The 17,911-nt window shown below is 32.2% G+C and overlaps 1 protein-coding gene across 1 annotated transcript in view; it reads right to left on the bottom strand.

The window, feature by feature from the left end:
• Nucleotides 1-1,412: 1,412 nt before the first annotated feature.
• Nucleotides 1,413-17,911, bottom strand: part of LOC145692962 (calpain-5-like) — a 106,138-nt gene continuing 89,639 nt past the window's right edge. The window contains exons 9-14 of the mRNA XM_081768557.1: nucleotides 17,480-17,675; nucleotides 12,874-12,996; nucleotides 7,045-7,250; nucleotides 6,136-6,266; nucleotides 4,354-4,493; nucleotides 1,413-3,382 (exon numbers count right to left, since the gene is read on the bottom strand). Of these exons, the coding sequence (XP_081624683.1) occupies nucleotides 3,200-3,382; nucleotides 4,354-4,493; nucleotides 6,136-6,266; nucleotides 7,045-7,250; nucleotides 12,874-12,996; nucleotides 17,480-17,675 (979 nt within the window). The 3' untranslated portion in view covers nucleotides 1,413-3,199. The remainder of the gene's footprint in view (nucleotides 3,383-4,353; nucleotides 4,494-6,135; nucleotides 6,267-7,044; nucleotides 7,251-12,873; nucleotides 12,997-17,479; nucleotides 17,676-17,911) is intronic.

Below are 17,911 nucleotides of genomic sequence, written 5' to 3'. Positions count from 1 at the left end.
TGCAACCACTTAATTGCATAGTGTCATGAAAGAAAATTACAAAAACTGTATTAGAGAACAACAAAATATTTACACAATACTAATAAAGTTATGATCATTATTATCGTTAATTTGGTAAACATTCAGTGTGAATTGGCTTTCGACTGTATTTATACCTAGAGTTAATAAGTAAACAGAAGTTAATTGATTTAATTCTTAATTATCTTCCTAAATTTCACAATTGCTATAAATATCAAACCTTTTCAAATAATTACCCAAAATAAATTTTAAAAATGTACTTAATTCGTGATAAGAGAAAAGAACGTGTTATTCCTCTCAATATATAAATAGCAATGTCAAAGACTTATATTCTGCGTGGAAATATATTATGGTCATCAATATATATAATTATATTTCAGCACTTGTATATTACACCAAATTTAATTTCTTCAGAATATGTACTCCGGTTCACACACAATTTTTTTAAAGAAAAAAAACTTAATATTAATAAGCAAGTATTTATTCTATTGTAATCAAATCATCATCAATTTTTCCATCATTAGCTTGCACTTATCATTCTTCCCCTTTAATTCACAAAACATAACTGGGACCACGATGGCTCAGTGGTAGAGCGTTCACCTCTGGTGCACGAGGTTCTTGGTTTGATCACAGCTCGCGCCAAGTGAGCTTTGTGGTGGACAAATACCGTGTGCGTGGGGTTTCTCGTTCTCCCGTTTCCTCCCACTTTCTTCATTCACCATTTCATTAATTTCTCATCATCACCGTTTCCTTTAGCCTAGCCGGCATAACCGTGGAACGTAAAACTTCAAGATTTCATTTTCATTTCATTTTCAAAACAACATAAATGTTGGATTTGAAATTAAAATTTTATTTCATTTTAACCGACTTAAAAACATTTTCTCTGTAACCGCTCATATCGAAGTGTTTTGATCCTGCTATACATTCAAAATAATTTGCTATTTGTGTTACAAGTTATTCCTTTCCCTTTTAGTACATGACAGGTACAATCTATCCATAAATTGAATCAATATCCTTTGACTAGGACAAATTGGATATTTATAACTACTATACATTCATAACCATTATCTCAATTGTGCAACAAGCATTATATAGTAATAAATAGCAGATGTCTATCTCTATTTACAGTAAGTTTGCTGATGTACTATTACCGAACTGAACTATAAAGAGTATTAAATGATATCCAATACTTTCTATTCCTCAGTTTATTAATAGTACGTTAGTAGCTTGAAATTTTATTTCTGAAACTTGAAAAGGTATTATAAAGTGAAAGAATGTTAGTATAAGAAATATTTAATTGTGGTAGCCTAGAAAATAGACTAATAAACCTCTCTCATTATTAATATTAATCAATAGTATCAATATTAATGTGGATTTCGTTAATGATTTACAACTTGCTTCTTGCTATATGTATATATTTCAGTAAAAATATCATACATTTAATTGGATTTAACATATCCAATTAAATCACTCTGTATTGCTTTAACACGATATAATTCACATTGTACAATATAACGACATAAACATTAACAGCTCGACACTTTTGAAACAAACATCAACAGATTACATTCATTTACACATACGTATATACATATATTATCACAGGCTTGATTGACTTTATCAAACGTTTTCTTCACATATAACAAATATATTTTACGTTTTATGATAAAACTCTATTTTTATTGCCATTCGATGGACTAAGGAAATATGTTAACATTTCATATTGAAAATGCAAAAGTGTATATTAGTGTAACCACATAGACACTTCGTGATTAGTACATAAAATGTTATCAATTTAGTTTTTTTTATATTTCCTCATTGTTTTTCTTATTATTATTAACTATGTTGCAACATATGTATAATTATTCTACCTTTTATTTTCTGTTAAAATTTCCAAGGACACTTTATTTTTCAACGTTATCATTACAAGATTTAAAAATATAATTTTATAATACATTTAACCTTCTCATTATAAAGGAAAGAAACCGCACTAACGTTTGTATATAATAACTTGTGCATTCTTGTTCAAGTTTAGACATTGGGGAAAACTGAAATCTCCGATGCTAAATTCTTAATATTTTCTAATAACTATTTATCATTTTATGTATAGTTATTAAATGCAATAAACCTGAACCAAAACGATTAATGATATCAGTACCAATAGGGTTCTGTCATGATATGGGTAAAAGTTGCAGTTTTTCTAGTGAATCGATTCAAATCCCAATAAGATCAATTTTAAGTAATATTTGTCAAAATAATACGATTCTAGCTTCCTTGTAATCACGATCGAAGCCAAAATACCATTAATTAATACTTATTGCAATAGGACAATGGACACAGCAGTGAAAAATACTTAAAAACTAAATTTTTCATTCAGAAAGAAAAATACAAGCACTGCAAACTTTGAAATCTTGCACCGTGACCAACTTATTTTTCTTTTTTATATTCTTACTGATATTTCAACTGACTTTTATAGATTTTTATAAATGGCAATGATGATTAAACTAATCAATACTTCATGATAGACTATTAAGAAATGTTTTTGGCTCCTTGTTCTAATATAGCTTGTCTCAAACAATTGACAGAGTGCTATTTAATGTACCGTACATTTATTTTATATTTTGCAAAATACCTATTTGACAATACATTCCTATGCAGTAGAGTTAAAAATATTCATATGCTCTATCGCATTTTCCTGAACAGCTTCTAGAGATCTGAGAATGGGATAAACCAATCACCCATATGGTTTCAATAAATTGTTGATTCTGGGAGGAATAATTGGGTCTTTTTCCTGTCTACATTCTAACAGTATTGAAGTGAAACTAATTCTAAGGATAAAAATATATTCCTGGTCTTACATTTTGTTATATTCGATTCTACTTCATTTTCTTTAAATATCGGAGATTTAAACTGCCATTAGCATGAAATAAAATTGCGAAAGAATCAAATTTACATATAAAAATTTAATACTGTTAAGAATAGCGAAATATTTGGAAGTTATAAAATGAACACTTTCTTCTAGTTTCGTTCTTACTTCTGAGATTAAAAGACAACGCGATTTTTATATATATTGCATTAACATCATCTTTGTAAGATTTTTTCTTGTTTTCAGTTTTATTTCCTATTACTTTAATACTAGTGAGTTAAAATAAGGGAAGAATATTGATCTGTGTGTCATCAATCACACTGCGTATAAATCATCGTCTGTCATTATTTCCACTTCGAGAATTCCAGATACTTTCTGGTCCCCTTCTTTATCTTTTTTAAATAGTTCTGAACTCACAGCTTCTAGTTCGTGATTGACTCGCGCAGGAAATTTTGCATGGCCCAAAAATGTGCTTTTAATAGGTTTCTTGTCGAAGATCTGAAAAATAATGATAACATATTGAAAGTATGTAATTAAGAAAAATCATATAGGATCGTTATCATTGAATTGAGAATAATTATAGTTTTCTTATCAAAGACTACCTAAATCTATAAACGTATTGGAAAACCTGGGAATTTTAACAATATCGAGGGGGTAACAAACTGAAAGTACTTCAATAACTGCTAGGTCAGCGTAGGTTAGTTAGGATAGAAGGTCATTCACCTTTTGTTGTTTACTCCCAAGCAGTTGGTTTCGCATCACTATGGAAATACGAAACTACGCAAAATACAATTTATTTTGATAAATTTTTAGAATATTCTATACAGTATATTCTTCAAGGAGAGGTAAGTAGAGAACATTAGAATAAATTAGCTAAAGATATTATGTAAAAAAATGTATCAACGTTTCATTGAAATATATTTCCATTTTACCTAATTACATGAGCTAATTTACTCCTCGGTTAACTCCTATTCTACTTTGATCTAAAATAATCTAAACCAAAGTTATTATTGAACCAAATACCCATTTTGTTACGCATGCTCGTTAATATCTGGATTTTCTAATTTGGAAAAAGAAAATTGTGCACATTTTCTATATTATTTATTTGATTAAATTAATGCATTAATCACTTGACGAGAAAATACATAAAATTATCAAAGGCTATTAACTAACTGCATTCTCCTTGTGTTACTAAACCAGTGCACAGGTTAGTGTAGACGAAGTCCAAATTATACAATCTAAATTAGACAGTTTTGTAAAAATGTTAATAAAATTCTGTTATTCTAGAGAGGCTTTGGACTAAGTATTGACTTGTTTACAATATATACAGTATAAGTACTTTCTATAGTTTGCTTGTATGCAGTAGGAGTACTCTCGAAAATAATTATCTAAATGTTTTTGACCTACAATTATCTGAAATTTCTATCTACTCAATATATTTAAATACTTTTCAACGTATTAAATATTACCTCAACAGTGATGGGTTTATCCAAATCTCTTCTATAGAAAACAAAAATGCTATTCCACACAGGGTCCACTGTGTCTTTTATTACTTCTGTACTCACTGACTTAGATTCGCACTTTACCACACAGTATGGATCACAACTACCTGGAAAAAACACATTATTGAAGTTTTGAAATTAGTGAAAATAACTGCAAATTACAATTTAAAATTATACAAATTACAATGTGGTTTATAAAAATACCTTTAGCAATGGACTTATATTTTTTTCTTTTTTCCATTTTTAGGCTAAAAATATAAATGGCTAATTGTGTGAAAAATATAATTGCAGAGACAACAACAATAATAATCTTCATTAAAAATTTTTATTCCGATTATGAGAAATAATCAAAATGATTTTGATGTTGGAGCAAACTCTAAGAGCCATTTATTAATGCGATTTATTTGAATTCACATATAAAAATATTTTTATTTTAATCTTCATTCCTCATAAAAGCAGAGGAAAAATGAAAGAACTACAATATAAATTTGACTCAACAAACTCAACATTTTGAAGAAATCAACATACAATATTATTCTACCGCTGAAGAAAACTGAGCAGAAATATTGATTTGGTTATAGATTAAACGAAAGATAGAAAAATTTAGTAATTCATATTCTTTTAAGACCATTTCTATGTGGCTACGTTTTTAATCACATTATTAGCGTCTGATCTTTAAGTTTTCTTATCTTTTACGAGTGTACTTTTTCAGAATAATTCTAAACAGTCCTAAGAAATATTCACTAATAAATTTCAACGGAGGAACTAAGGTGGTATTCTATGGTAGGTTCAGATCTCCTTTATCTTCAAGTGCACATACTTAAGTGAGAGTTATTACATTTTCTATTCTAATCTACTCTATTTATTTATTTGATAAATGATGGAAATCTTTGGCAAGAATTTTAAGATCAGCGTATTACTGATCAAAGGATTATTAAGGGTCTTCATTGCAGCGAAATTAAACTACCGCTAATTTTAGAATTTTTCTGTAATATCTTCAAAATCAATAAAAATATTCAAAAAGCAGAAACGTAGTGAACTAGACAATATGATTTTGCATGTGATACTTTTACCACAATTCACCTATCTGATTTTGGTATGCCGCTATTTACAGACCCCGCAAAAAATGCTAAATCTATCTACAGTTGCAAATCGAAAGCAGATAGATGAGTTGTGATAACGGTATCACATGCAAAATTGTATTGTCTAATTCACTAGGTTTCTGTTTTTCGAATATTTTTATTTGTTTCGAAGATACTACAGAAAAACTCTAAAATTAGCGGTAGTTTAATTTCGCTGTAGTGAAGACCCTTAATATTACAACTGTTAGACATATTGTAGCCAAGTTAGTAATGGATAACATGAAAAAACTTCTTTGTATGATTTATTTTGAATTTAACAGAAAGAAAAAGAGAAAGAAATGCACTTAAGACATACACTTAAATTTTTACTGTAAATAACAGTGTACAATACTACCTATATTTGCATAAATATTCTAATGTTTTCAAATTGTCAAAACTACACTCTAAGAACACAGTAACAAATATACTTTTTGCTGTGAATTTGTTTTTCAGCTCTTCTTATATTTTGAAATGTGTTACAGAAAAATATTTTTTTCTAAATAAACAAATCTAATATATTAACTTCCTGTGAAACCTTGTACAAACATATTTTATTAATTCTCACTTTTTTTTGTTGGTTTGTAAGTTGAAATATTTGTAGTGTCATTATACATTAATTATCACTTACTTCTTCGTTTGTCTTTGCTTGTTGGTAGACTGCTAGCTCCTTTGATTATAATTAAACTCACACAAACTGGATTTCGACATATGCAAGAAAGTAAAGCATTTGGTTGCATTGGAAAGTCTTTCTTTAGCTCCCTATAGAAAAATGACGATAAAACTATTACATTTCATTGAAACGACAAAACAAAAGAGAATATAATGCACAAATTATTTGTAAGGAAAATAGTTTTAATTCAAAGTATATTATTTTCAATTTTTTTTTTTCATTCATTTAGTCTGAATCAAGAATCAATCAACCTAAGAATTGGCACTTCTGATGATTTAAATTACTAAAGCAACTTAACATGTTTGCTGCGGCAGCGTAAAACTGAGTTTGGATCTCAGTGCTATACGAGTCACCGTGTGTCTCGTCCTGCTTTGGCGTCATGTAGCTTCAGATTCTGTCAACAGATGGCTGAATTGTGAATTTGAAATATCGTGTCGACATCTGTGGACAGAAGCTCAAAGTAAGATCTCACGAGCCACCGGTGACTCGTAACGCAGCAAACGTTTAAAGAAAGAAAATCATGTACTAAACGATGAGTGATTTATAGGATCCGAGGAAAAGATCGATTCTTTATAATCACTGAATCTTTCCTGGTGATTCTTTATCACCACCAAAACTTTTCTGGTATTAGAGTCCATTATCCCTAGTAAGTGAGGGAAATTATTCACTAAAAAATCCACTAATGAGAATTCCATGTATTTTTTTTAACTAAGTAACATATAATGGATTTCTAAAAAAAAAGTTATATAAATATAGAAGCAAAAGCTCAAAGTGAAACAATTAACTGTTTTATTAATTATCCTTTTATAAAATCAAAGATAGAAATTCAACCTTAGTACAAATCACAACACATAAGCTTTCACATACCTTAAATTAATTCCATGGCCTGTGAATATACGAATTAAATATTCACCAATTTCTTCTGGTTTGTATGTAGTTGGGATAATAATGTAAGTTCCCTTCGTTAAAAAACCTTCATAATACAACTCTCTTGTTCGCACATGATCCGTTGATAATACCATTGGAAATATTTCTCTCAACTTATGAAGTCGAAATTTGATGTTAGAGTACGCCTGCAAGAGAGGAATCAAAGCAATTGCAAAATAATGTTTTATAAAATGTTCGTTTAAAATATCTTATTTACTTGGTCTTCGAATGACTAGTATGTGTACCTTCTGTGTATGCGGCGGAAGCATATGTTTCGATCGAATCATACGTTAACTTATAAGACAAAATTCAATATAGTCACTATGCTGAAAAGGATCAATTTCAAACAAACTTTTATTTAATCATGATCCTAACAAAACACTCTGAATTTTTGCATTTTCTTATTTAATTAGTTAAATTACAAAAACAATCTGTCATCTGTTTTCATGTCAAGTGTGTCAGCCACGTAAGTTACTTAAAAAGTGTTATACGGGTGAAATTTTCATGTTCGATAAAAATATATAGAGAGAATTTTTTTCACAATGAAGATTTTACAATAACTCAACTACAAAGACTATAGAAAATATCAGGGGCTGCGGTGGCTCAGTTGTAGAGCATTCACCTTTGGTACATGGGCTCCCTGTTTCGATTCCAGCTCGCGCAAAGTGAAATTTGTGATGGACAAACACCGTGTGCGTGAGTTTTCTCGGGGTTCTTCCGTTTCCACCATTTCATTAATTTCTCATCACCACCGTCTCCTTTCGCCTAGCCGGAAAAACAATGGGACGTAAAACACAAAAATTTCATTTCATTTTATATAGACAACATCAGTTTAATTTGGTATCAAAAGAAGCATTTTATGCAGGGTTTTCTTTTCTTTTTTCTTTCTAAAAAATTCTTCCTGTTATCCTAGTTATTCAACTTCCAAATAATGCTGTTGAAATAGCTGGCAGATATTTTAAAAATCAATATTTAATAGAAATATTAAGAGTTGTATTTAATAAGATTAAATTTGGGTAAAAATTTAATTTCTTAAACACATTCAGTAGGTATAGTAATGAGTAAAATAGTAGCAAGCTTAGTTTATTCTTCCATTAAGTTGCTTGACAACAATGGAAATAATTTCATGCATACCAGTCGATAGGAATTAACACCTCGTGTTCTAGACAAAACATTTCATTCAGTATCAGTAAGTGGCTCGTACTAGATCTATCAATTTTTATTAACATATTTGCCTTTATTTATTTATTTATTTACTTATTTTTTAAAATTTGTTATTAAATTTTGTAATGTTTGTAGTATAAATGGATGGAAGCGCAAACTTAAGACAGAACTTAACTATAAATCAAATACATATTGGATACGATATGTAGTAAGTTTTGATTAATTGGTATTTGAATGAGTCACGAAATACTAGTCTGTAGCCAAGATTCAGAGTAGGCTAAGTAGATGCATTTGCTTTTAATATTATTAGAAGAATATACTTACGATGAAAAATATTAAATTGATACACGCAAGAATGTGTCAGATCATTAAAATGTACTTATATCAACTTGACCGAAGAAGAGCTAAGCGGATTGCTTGTGTTATGAATAACTTAAATATATACTACGGGAAGATTCTATTGGACTTATCAGAAACAAAACACTAAGTCGAAAAATCACAAAAAGACATGTTTATCTAGTTGTTTGAAATCATCTGCTGATCTTCAGTGACCTAATTCAGTCTTTTTTAGTCAAGGAGATCTGGAAACTAATGGTAATGCATCCTCAAATTAAACTCTGGCACTACAGTCCAAGAAGGAACGTGGCCAACAACTAAGGTGATAGATGACCAGAGTCTCGATTACCGACATCATTAATTCCAGCTTTCTAGATTGTTCGCTATTTCTTGGTTCAACTAATTGCCTCAAATTCTGGACTAAGAACGGAAAAATCTATTCTCCTACTGAGAACAGAGCATAGGACCATTTGTACTAAAAAAAAATGAGCGTGAAATGTTCAGTTACAATGCAACATGTAGTGTATTTACCATAGTGCAGTAATGTGTCTGAAAACGATCTATTGCAATAATATTAGAATAATCATGTTTTAAGTAAATGGGCATTAATTAGTAAAGAGTACATATCGCCAAAAGTAATGATTGAAAATTAGAAAATAGATACTAGTGAAGCTATTATTTTATGGTTTATCCCTTTGGAGATCCCATGGTACAATTTGTACCATACGGGGTGTTTCATGGTATATTGCGTTATAACTCTCCTATTTAAGCTTTTTCGTCCGTTTTTTTTCAAGTCCAGAGGCATTGTAGAAGACATTACGTATGGTTTCACACCTTCCTGCGTCGAGACATAGGAGGTGATGACGTCATAATTCTAAAATATATATTTTCGTGTAATATTTTTGGGGGGTTTATGTAAAGTATTTTTGGCGGGCTTATTTTTGCACGTAGAAGATTGAAATTTTGCACAAACATGCAGTCCACCGAGTAGTATTTATCAGATTTTTTCAGATTTCTGCGTTAAAACAGGGGGGATCCAGAGGGTCAAAAAGTTGAAAAAAGGGATATTTTTACCAAAAAATCCCTTTCTTCGCGATTTTCCCGCCTTAGATACATGATGGAGACAAGTGAATGGTACCGCCTGAAAGGAAGTTCTATTCTGAAGAGAATGAGAGGCGACACATGGCCCTAGGGTAATTAGAGAAGTGTCAGGGAATTTTTATCAAAATATACTTCTGTATAGGGGAATTTTGGACATTTTCGGTATCATTTCTTGCGGGCTTATTTTTGCATCTAGAAGATTGAAATTGTGCAAAAGCATTCAGTCCATAGAGTAGTATTTACCATATTTTTTTCAGATCTCTTCGTTAAAACAGGGGGGTCCAGGGGGGCTAAAAGTTAAAAAAAAAGGATATTTAGACCCAAAAAATCCCTTTTTTCGGGATTTTCCCGCCTTAGATACACGATGGAGACACGTGAGTCATACCACCTGAAAGGCAGTTCTATTCTGAAGAGAATGATGGGCGAAACATAACCCTAGGGTAATTAGGGATGTCTCAGGAATTTTTTTTTTTACCTGAGATCATGGTGTTTTACGGTAATTTGGGGCATGGTGGAAATTCCTGATAAAATTTCTCCCGCCCTTGCTATTCAAGATAGAAACTCGAAATTTGGCACACACATTCAGTATACCAAGTACTATTTATCAGATTTTTTTTGATGGCTACGTTTATACAGGGCCGCTCCAGAGGGGCCCAAAGTGCGAGAAAAAAATTCCCTCCAAAATTTTCCCTTTGACATGATTTTTCCCGCTCCTGGTATATGGTATGAGCATGCAAGTGGTACCATTTGAAAGCCAGCTTTATTATGAAGAGAATGAAGTATGAATAATGATTCTAGGATAAATAGTGACGATGCAGTAGCTGCTTGACTGAAAATCTAAAAAATAGCCCAAAACCCCCGGATCCCTTAAGGTTAAAAATTGATCGCATATAAATTATAAGTATGAAATAAGCATATATGCTACTAATTTGAGGATCAGCTTTCAAATATAAGACCAAATGAGAGAGGAAGTTCTTCATGGTCTACTCATGTTGATTCTTTTATGTGCATTAGAGCTGAAAATGTTTTCTCTCACAGTATACATATATAAATGTAAGTAGTATGTGAATAAAGGAGTATTTGTATCATCGTTAGGATTAGGATTAGGAATTAGATATCTGGCCTTTCGGCATCTAGGGCCATGTTAACCTATAACGTATGAGGGATGACGTCCCTCGGCGATCACACTATCTGAGGAAAGAGAAGGAAGGAAACTGCTTGGGATTTGTTAGGTACCATCCCTGCATTTACCTGGTGTGAATAAGGAAAACGCAGGAAAACCTCACTCAGGATGACTGCCTGGAAAAGCTTTTACATTTTTTTCGACTGAGTGTCCTCACCATGAATCGAACCCGGGGCCGCTCGCACCAAATGTCATCGTTAGAAAAATATAAACAAAATAGATACAATTTCCTAGTTAACAGTCTTATAGCAAAATAAAAACTAACAATTATTATTATTATTAAGGATGAATGACATACTTTTTAGCACCACAAAAGTTAGTTTTCTTGGATTTTCTCGAAAACTACGCATTACAATTTACCCTCAGAAATGTTATTTTGTTCAGCTTGATGTGATCTATCGACTGATACACTGTATCTCTTATCTCTGAGCAATATTTTAATTAAACAGAAATTAAAATTTAAGAGTTAGTGTTAATTTTAGGCTATATTTCATTAACCATACTTTGTATTGCCGTCTTGCTAGTCCCATAATGAATAAATTAACCCTTTAATGGGCAAGCATTGATAGCATTACCATTAAAATATTTAGTTTGCTTTTATGGTTGAACCATGTCTTCCTGATCATAATTTCGTAATTATTAAAGTATTTTTGTACTTTGGTTACAAAATTATCATAACATTATCATAAAATAGGTCTCACGTGTTGCTATTGCCCTAATATAGTCAAATACCATAAGAATACTTTCAGTAATTAGCAGCAATTTCGTTGAAGTATCTTCCTACAGAGCAAGAAACCACAAATTAAGAAGATAAAAGATAAAAGAACTTTCGCGGAACATAGGAGATAAAGCTTCTACAATACTAAATTTGTCTGTCTCCTGTTGACGAAGATTAGAAATATCTAAACAAGCGAACCGCAAATCATGTATATGAATATTGTATGAAAGCAATAATGCTAATTAAATGATCACTGAAGTTATAATTCGTGTGGATAACGCAATAGAATGCGATGTTGCTTGAGAGCAACATTGCTCAATAAAGGGTTAATAAGATTATATATATTTCAGTATAAGTTTCACCTCAATAAAAGGCATGGGACTCTTACAGTATCAAGTCTTACGTTTATAAAAATTAGTTTTCCTACATTTTTCGAAAACTACGCATGAGATTTTAAACTCACATGTATCATTTTATTCAGTTCAACGAGATATATCCATTGATATCTCATCTTGGGACAATTTTCTTTGAGTTAAACGTTACAAATGTAGAATTATACTTTACTCATTTGGCAATAAGCATTACTATTAAGTGTGAGATTTTCAACTTAGGCTTCCTCTTCCCATTACCTTGTACGGCAACACTGACGTTACCGGTACTCTCGCAATGCATACATATTTGTGCTTTTCTACGTTCAGTTGTGTTTTGACATATCGAAACTTACAATATGTACTAATATCTATCCAACGTTGTTCATAGATAAATACAATGTAATTCATTTATTTCTCTTTCTTCTAACTGCACATGAATAACCTCAAGTAAGGTGGAACGTGGCTCTCTAATGTTTTGCAAGGCAAGCAAGTGTATTCCACTATCAGTATCTACTAAATTTACTCTGGATCTCAACTCCAGAATAAAATTTTGCGACTCCTTCTGTTAGAAAACGTAGCGGCAAAATAAGTTTCAATTTTCCTTATTGTTCATTACTACTATTTTTTTCTTGATTCATTGCGGAATGTTAAAATGGTTGCAAAAGAAGGCACAGACGATTATTTCCTCACTCATGTTTCTAGAAGCGCGAATTTGTTTCAGACAAGCCAATTAAGTCATAGAAATACAAGCAACGTAAACATCAGCATACAATATTAGAAATTTCAATTATGCTGTGTAGATTAAATATTAATGGTTAATGAGAATTATGTTTTATTGTCTGTTTATTGGTGGTTTTGTGTTCTGCAATTCAGAGCCTACCTCTTTGGAAACACACCTTCATAATGGAGAAACCAATTAGACGCTTTTGGACTCCACTATACTGTTGGTCCTCTTCAGAATCCCACTGCAAAACTTGTATGACAAATTCTTCGTCCGGACGTTTGACGTCGAACACATACTTTAAAATAAAATAAATAAATAATATGCAATAAATCGTAATATTATTATAATATTGAACTAGGAAGAAAGTAAGAACAGAATAATATTTTGTACCCTTCTAAACAATATTGTCACGAAAATGTGTTCATAAGTGTATGCAAATGAAAGGTAAGAAATGTAAGGAGCAAAATAATGTACTCCAATGATGTACTTTTTCGCAATACTTGTTTTGTTACTCTTCAAACACATTTTCAGTTTTTTCTTTCTATCACATTATGCTTGGTAAGATAGAAATTTAAATTATATATATTAGTAACTTGACTTAACAATAGTAAATCTGCTATAAATATCAACGAATTTATAAAAGTCCATCAAAATACATATTTTTTAAAAAATATTTAACTTAATTTATACACTATGTGATCAAAAGTATCCGACACCTGGCTGAAAATGACTTACAAGTTCGTGGCGCTCTCCATCGGTACTGCTGGAATTCAATATGGTGTTGGCCCACCCTTAGCCTTGATGACAGCTTCCACTCTCGCAGGCATACTTTCAATCAGGTGCTGGAAGGTTTCTTGGGGAATGGCAGCCCATTCTTCACGGAGTGCTGAACTGAGGAGAGGTATCGATGTAGGTCGGTGAGGCCTGGCACGAAGTCGGCGTTCCAAAACATCCCAAAGGTGTTCTATAGGATTCAAGTCAGGATTCTGTGCAGGAAAGTTCATTACAGGGATGTTATGGTCGTGTAACCACTCCGCCACAGGCCGTGCAGTATGAACAGGTGTTCAATCGTGTTGAAAGATGCAATCGCCATCCCCGAATTGCTCTTCAACAGTGGGAAGCAAGAAGGTGCTTAAAACATCAATGTAGATCTGCGCTGTGAGAGTGCCACGCAAAACAATAAGGGGTGCAAGCCCCCTCCAAGAAAAACACGACCACACCATAACACCACTACCTCCAAACTTTAGTGTTGGCACTACATACGCTGACACATGACGTTCACCGGGCATTCGCCATACCCACACCCTGCCATCGGATCGCCACATTGTGTATCGTGATTCGTCACTCCACACAACGTTTTTCCAGTGTTCAATCGTCCAATGTTTACGCTCCTTACACCAAGCAAGGCGTCGTTTAGCATTTACCTGCGTGATGTGTGGCTTATGAGCAGCCGCTCGACCATGAAATCCAAGTTTTCTCACCTCACGCCTAACTGTCATAGTACTTGGAGTGGATCCCGATGCAGTTTGGAAATCCTGTGTGATGATCTAGATAGATGTCTGCCTATTACACTTTGCGACCCTCTTCAACTGTCGATGGTCTCTGTCAGTCAACAAACGAGGTCGGCCAAGTCTGTACATGTTCCTTCACGTTTTCACCTCACTATCACATCAGACACAGTGGACCTAGGGATGTTTAGGAGTGTGGAAATCTCGCGTACAGACTTCTGACACAAGTGACACCCAAGTCCGTGAGTTCCGCGGAGCACCCCATTCTGCTTTCTTACGATGTCTAAGGACTACTGAGGTCGCTGATAATTAGTACCTGGCAGTAGGTGGCAGCACAATGCACCTAATATGAAAAATGTATGTTTTTGGAGGTGTCCGGATACTTTTGATCACATAGTGTATATACTAATGAAAGGAGGAAACAACCTTTTTTTTTTTTTTACACACAAGAATCCTCTATTGATGCGAATTCTAGAACAGACAAAGAGCGAAAATGTGACTGACTGGACCGAAACTCGAACCTGGAACCTCCGACATCCAGTGCCAATGCGTTAACAGAGTTCGCTTCCCAGAACAGCCACTCATTCTCTCACTCTAGGAGTCGTAAGGACAGAGGTCGCGGGTTCAGTATGCCAGAGGTTCCGGGTTCGAGTTCCGGTCCAGTCAGTCACATTTTCACTCTTTGTGTGTTATAGAATTCGCATCTATAAAGGATTCTAACATGTTTAAAAAAATCGGTTGTTTCCTCCTTTCATTAGCATACATGAAATTACAACTGTAATAAGGTGCCCAGTATATGGACACAGGATTGTCCAATCACAGCAATAGTCTGTGGTACAACCCACGTGGTCCGAGATGAGAGCAACAACCTCGATAGTGAGCATCTGTTCAAAGAAGCAGACTGAGTGGGATAATGGTTAACGCATCGCCACGGTATGCTGGAAGTCTTGGGTTCGATTCTCGGTCCAGTCAGTCAATTTTCACTTTTTGTGTGTTATATCATTTAATTTTACGTGTCACAGTCTTGTAGTAGTTGTGTAATAACAGTTGTATCCCTAAGGTTAAAAGGGGACTATGAAAAATGAATGTTAATGAAATAAATGATGTAAAGAATAACACATAACATCCATGCCGTAAGCAGAATTCGAACCCAAGATTGCTATTACCAATTCGACGCCTTTGATAGCACGACCATACCTGCAAGTGGACATCTTTTTTGTTTATGCATAATAACAATAAATACTACTATTCATCTAAAATTCTTCGTATTAACTTTGCTATATTTTAAGTAATCAAATATCATGCTATCCAATTTTACAACAATTAGCTGCACAGTTTAAATAACTAGCTATGTCACAATGTATACTACGTAAAGATGTTTGGTTCGGTTTTCGGTAAACCAAACTCCTTATCTAACTAAATTTGACCAATTCTAGGCTTAAATACAGCACTTTTCCTAAATTAAGTGTACTTTAAGGTAAATGAATATTTGAAACTAGAAAATATTTAAGTTTTTAGATGTGGCAAGTAGAAAGTCATTTAGTTTCATAGATATGTAGAGTAGAAAGTCATTTAGTTTCATAGATATGTAGAGTAGAAAGTCATTTAGTTTCATATATATGTAGAGTAGAAAGTCATTTAGTTTCATAGATATGTAGAGTAGAAAGTCATTTAGTTTCATAGATTTGTAGAGTAGAAAGTCATTTAGTTTCATAGATATGTAGAGTAGAAAGTCATTTAGTTTCATAGATATGTAGAGTAGAAAGTCATTTAGTTTCATAGATATGTAGAGTAGAAAGTCATTTAGTTTCATATATATGTAGAATAGAAAGTCATTTAGTTTCATAGATATGTAGAGTAGAAAGTCATTTAGTTTCATAGATATGTAGAGTAGAAAGTCATTTAGTTTCATAGATATGTCGAGTAGAAAGTCATTTAGTTTCATAGATATGTAGAGTAGAAAGTCATTTAATTTCATAGATATGTAAAATAGAAAGTCATTTAGTTTCATAGATATGTAGAGTAGAAAGTCATTTAGTTTCATTGATATGTCAAGTAGAAATTCATTTAGTTTCATAGATATGTACAATAGAAAGTCATTTAATTTCATAGATATGTAGAATAGAAAGTCATTTAGTTTCATAGATATGTAGAGTAGAAAGTCATTTAGTTTCATAGATATGTAGAATAGAAAGTCATTTAGTTTCATAGATATGTAGAGTAGAAAGTCATTTAGTTTCATAGATATGTCGAGTAGAAAGTCATTTAGTTTCATAGATATGTAGAATAGAAAGTCATTTAATTTCATAGATATGTAGAATAGAAAGTCATTTAGTTTCATAGATATGTAGAGTAGAAAGTCATTTAGTTTCATAGATATGTAGAGTAGAAAGTCATTTAGTTTCATAGATATGTCGAGTAGAAAGTCATTTAGTTTCATAGATATGTAGAGTAGAAAGTCATTTAATTTCATAGATATGTAAAATAGAAAGTCATTTAGTTTCATAGATATGTAGAGTAGAAAGTCATTTAGTTTCATTGATATGTCAAGTAGAAATTCATTTAGTTTCATAGATATGTACAATAGAAAGTCATTTAATTTCATAGATATGTAGAATAGAAAGTCATTTAGTTTCATAGATATGTAGAGTAGAAAGTCATTTAGTTTCATAGATATGTAGAATAGAAAGTCATTTAGTTTCATAGATATGTAGAGTAGAAAGTCATTTAGTTTCATAGATATGTCGAGTAGAAAGTCATTTAGTTTCATAGATATGTAGAATAGAAAGTCATTTAATTTCATAGATATGTAGAATAGAAAGTCATTTAGTTTCATAGATATGTAGAGTAGAAAGTCATTTAGTTTCATAGATATGTCGAGTAGAAAGTCATTTAGTTTCATAGATATGTCGAGTAGAAAGTCAGTTTTATTTTATCATTGTATTCTACAGTCATATTATTATTTTGCATCGTGAGAATTATACACACCCGCTCATGGGAATACAAGAGGAATTTATTTCTAATTGTCCATACTTTGGGAGTACCTCAATGGATCCAACTTGTACCAACGAACTGGATTCCTAACTTCTGACTCTACATTCTAGCCAAAATTGATGGTGATACGTCAAGTAATTTTCGAGACTGTGTCTCCCAGAGTGACACAAGGACAAACAGGCAGTTTCTGGTAAAAAAAAAAAACTCATTAAAAATGAGTTAAAAGGCAAATATCATTTACAACATATCACATATAAAAATAATATGTAAATTCACCTGTGGATTCCTGAGAAACGTCTCGGGAAAGTTATCACTTCCTCCAGCTCTATCTTCCGATGTTCCAATCTCTCCCAATGTCCAACTCCCTCGAACCTTTTCCTCTTTCCATGTTCGATGGAAAACACCTCCTGTCTTCATTATTCGACAAAGACACAGCTCATTGAAGTGAGATAAAAAGTCAATGAAAGGCATCCTAGAACAAGACAACATTGTTTTATTGTGTTGGTTTATTTAATCATGAAAATACGTAAATTATTATGAATGTAAAACATCCGGCAAAAATAATTTTAATTAGTGTATGAATTAATAGTGTTCCTGCAGGAAATACTTCAATATAAATAATTCATTTACGTATTTCCGTATTTAGCTAATAATTAAGATTCTCTATTTTGTTGTGAAAACTTCTTTAACTGCTTAGATACATTTAAT

This window comes from Thermobia domestica, chromosome 8 (genome assembly GCF_964235325.1).
Source record: "Thermobia domestica chromosome 8, izTheDome1.hap1.1, whole genome shotgun sequence".
Taxonomy (NCBI): domain Eukaryota; kingdom Metazoa; phylum Arthropoda; class Insecta; order Zygentoma; family Lepismatidae; genus Thermobia; species Thermobia domestica.
The sequence above is the reverse complement of the archived record's forward strand: the minus strand, read 5'-3'. Positions and strand labels throughout refer to the sequence as shown.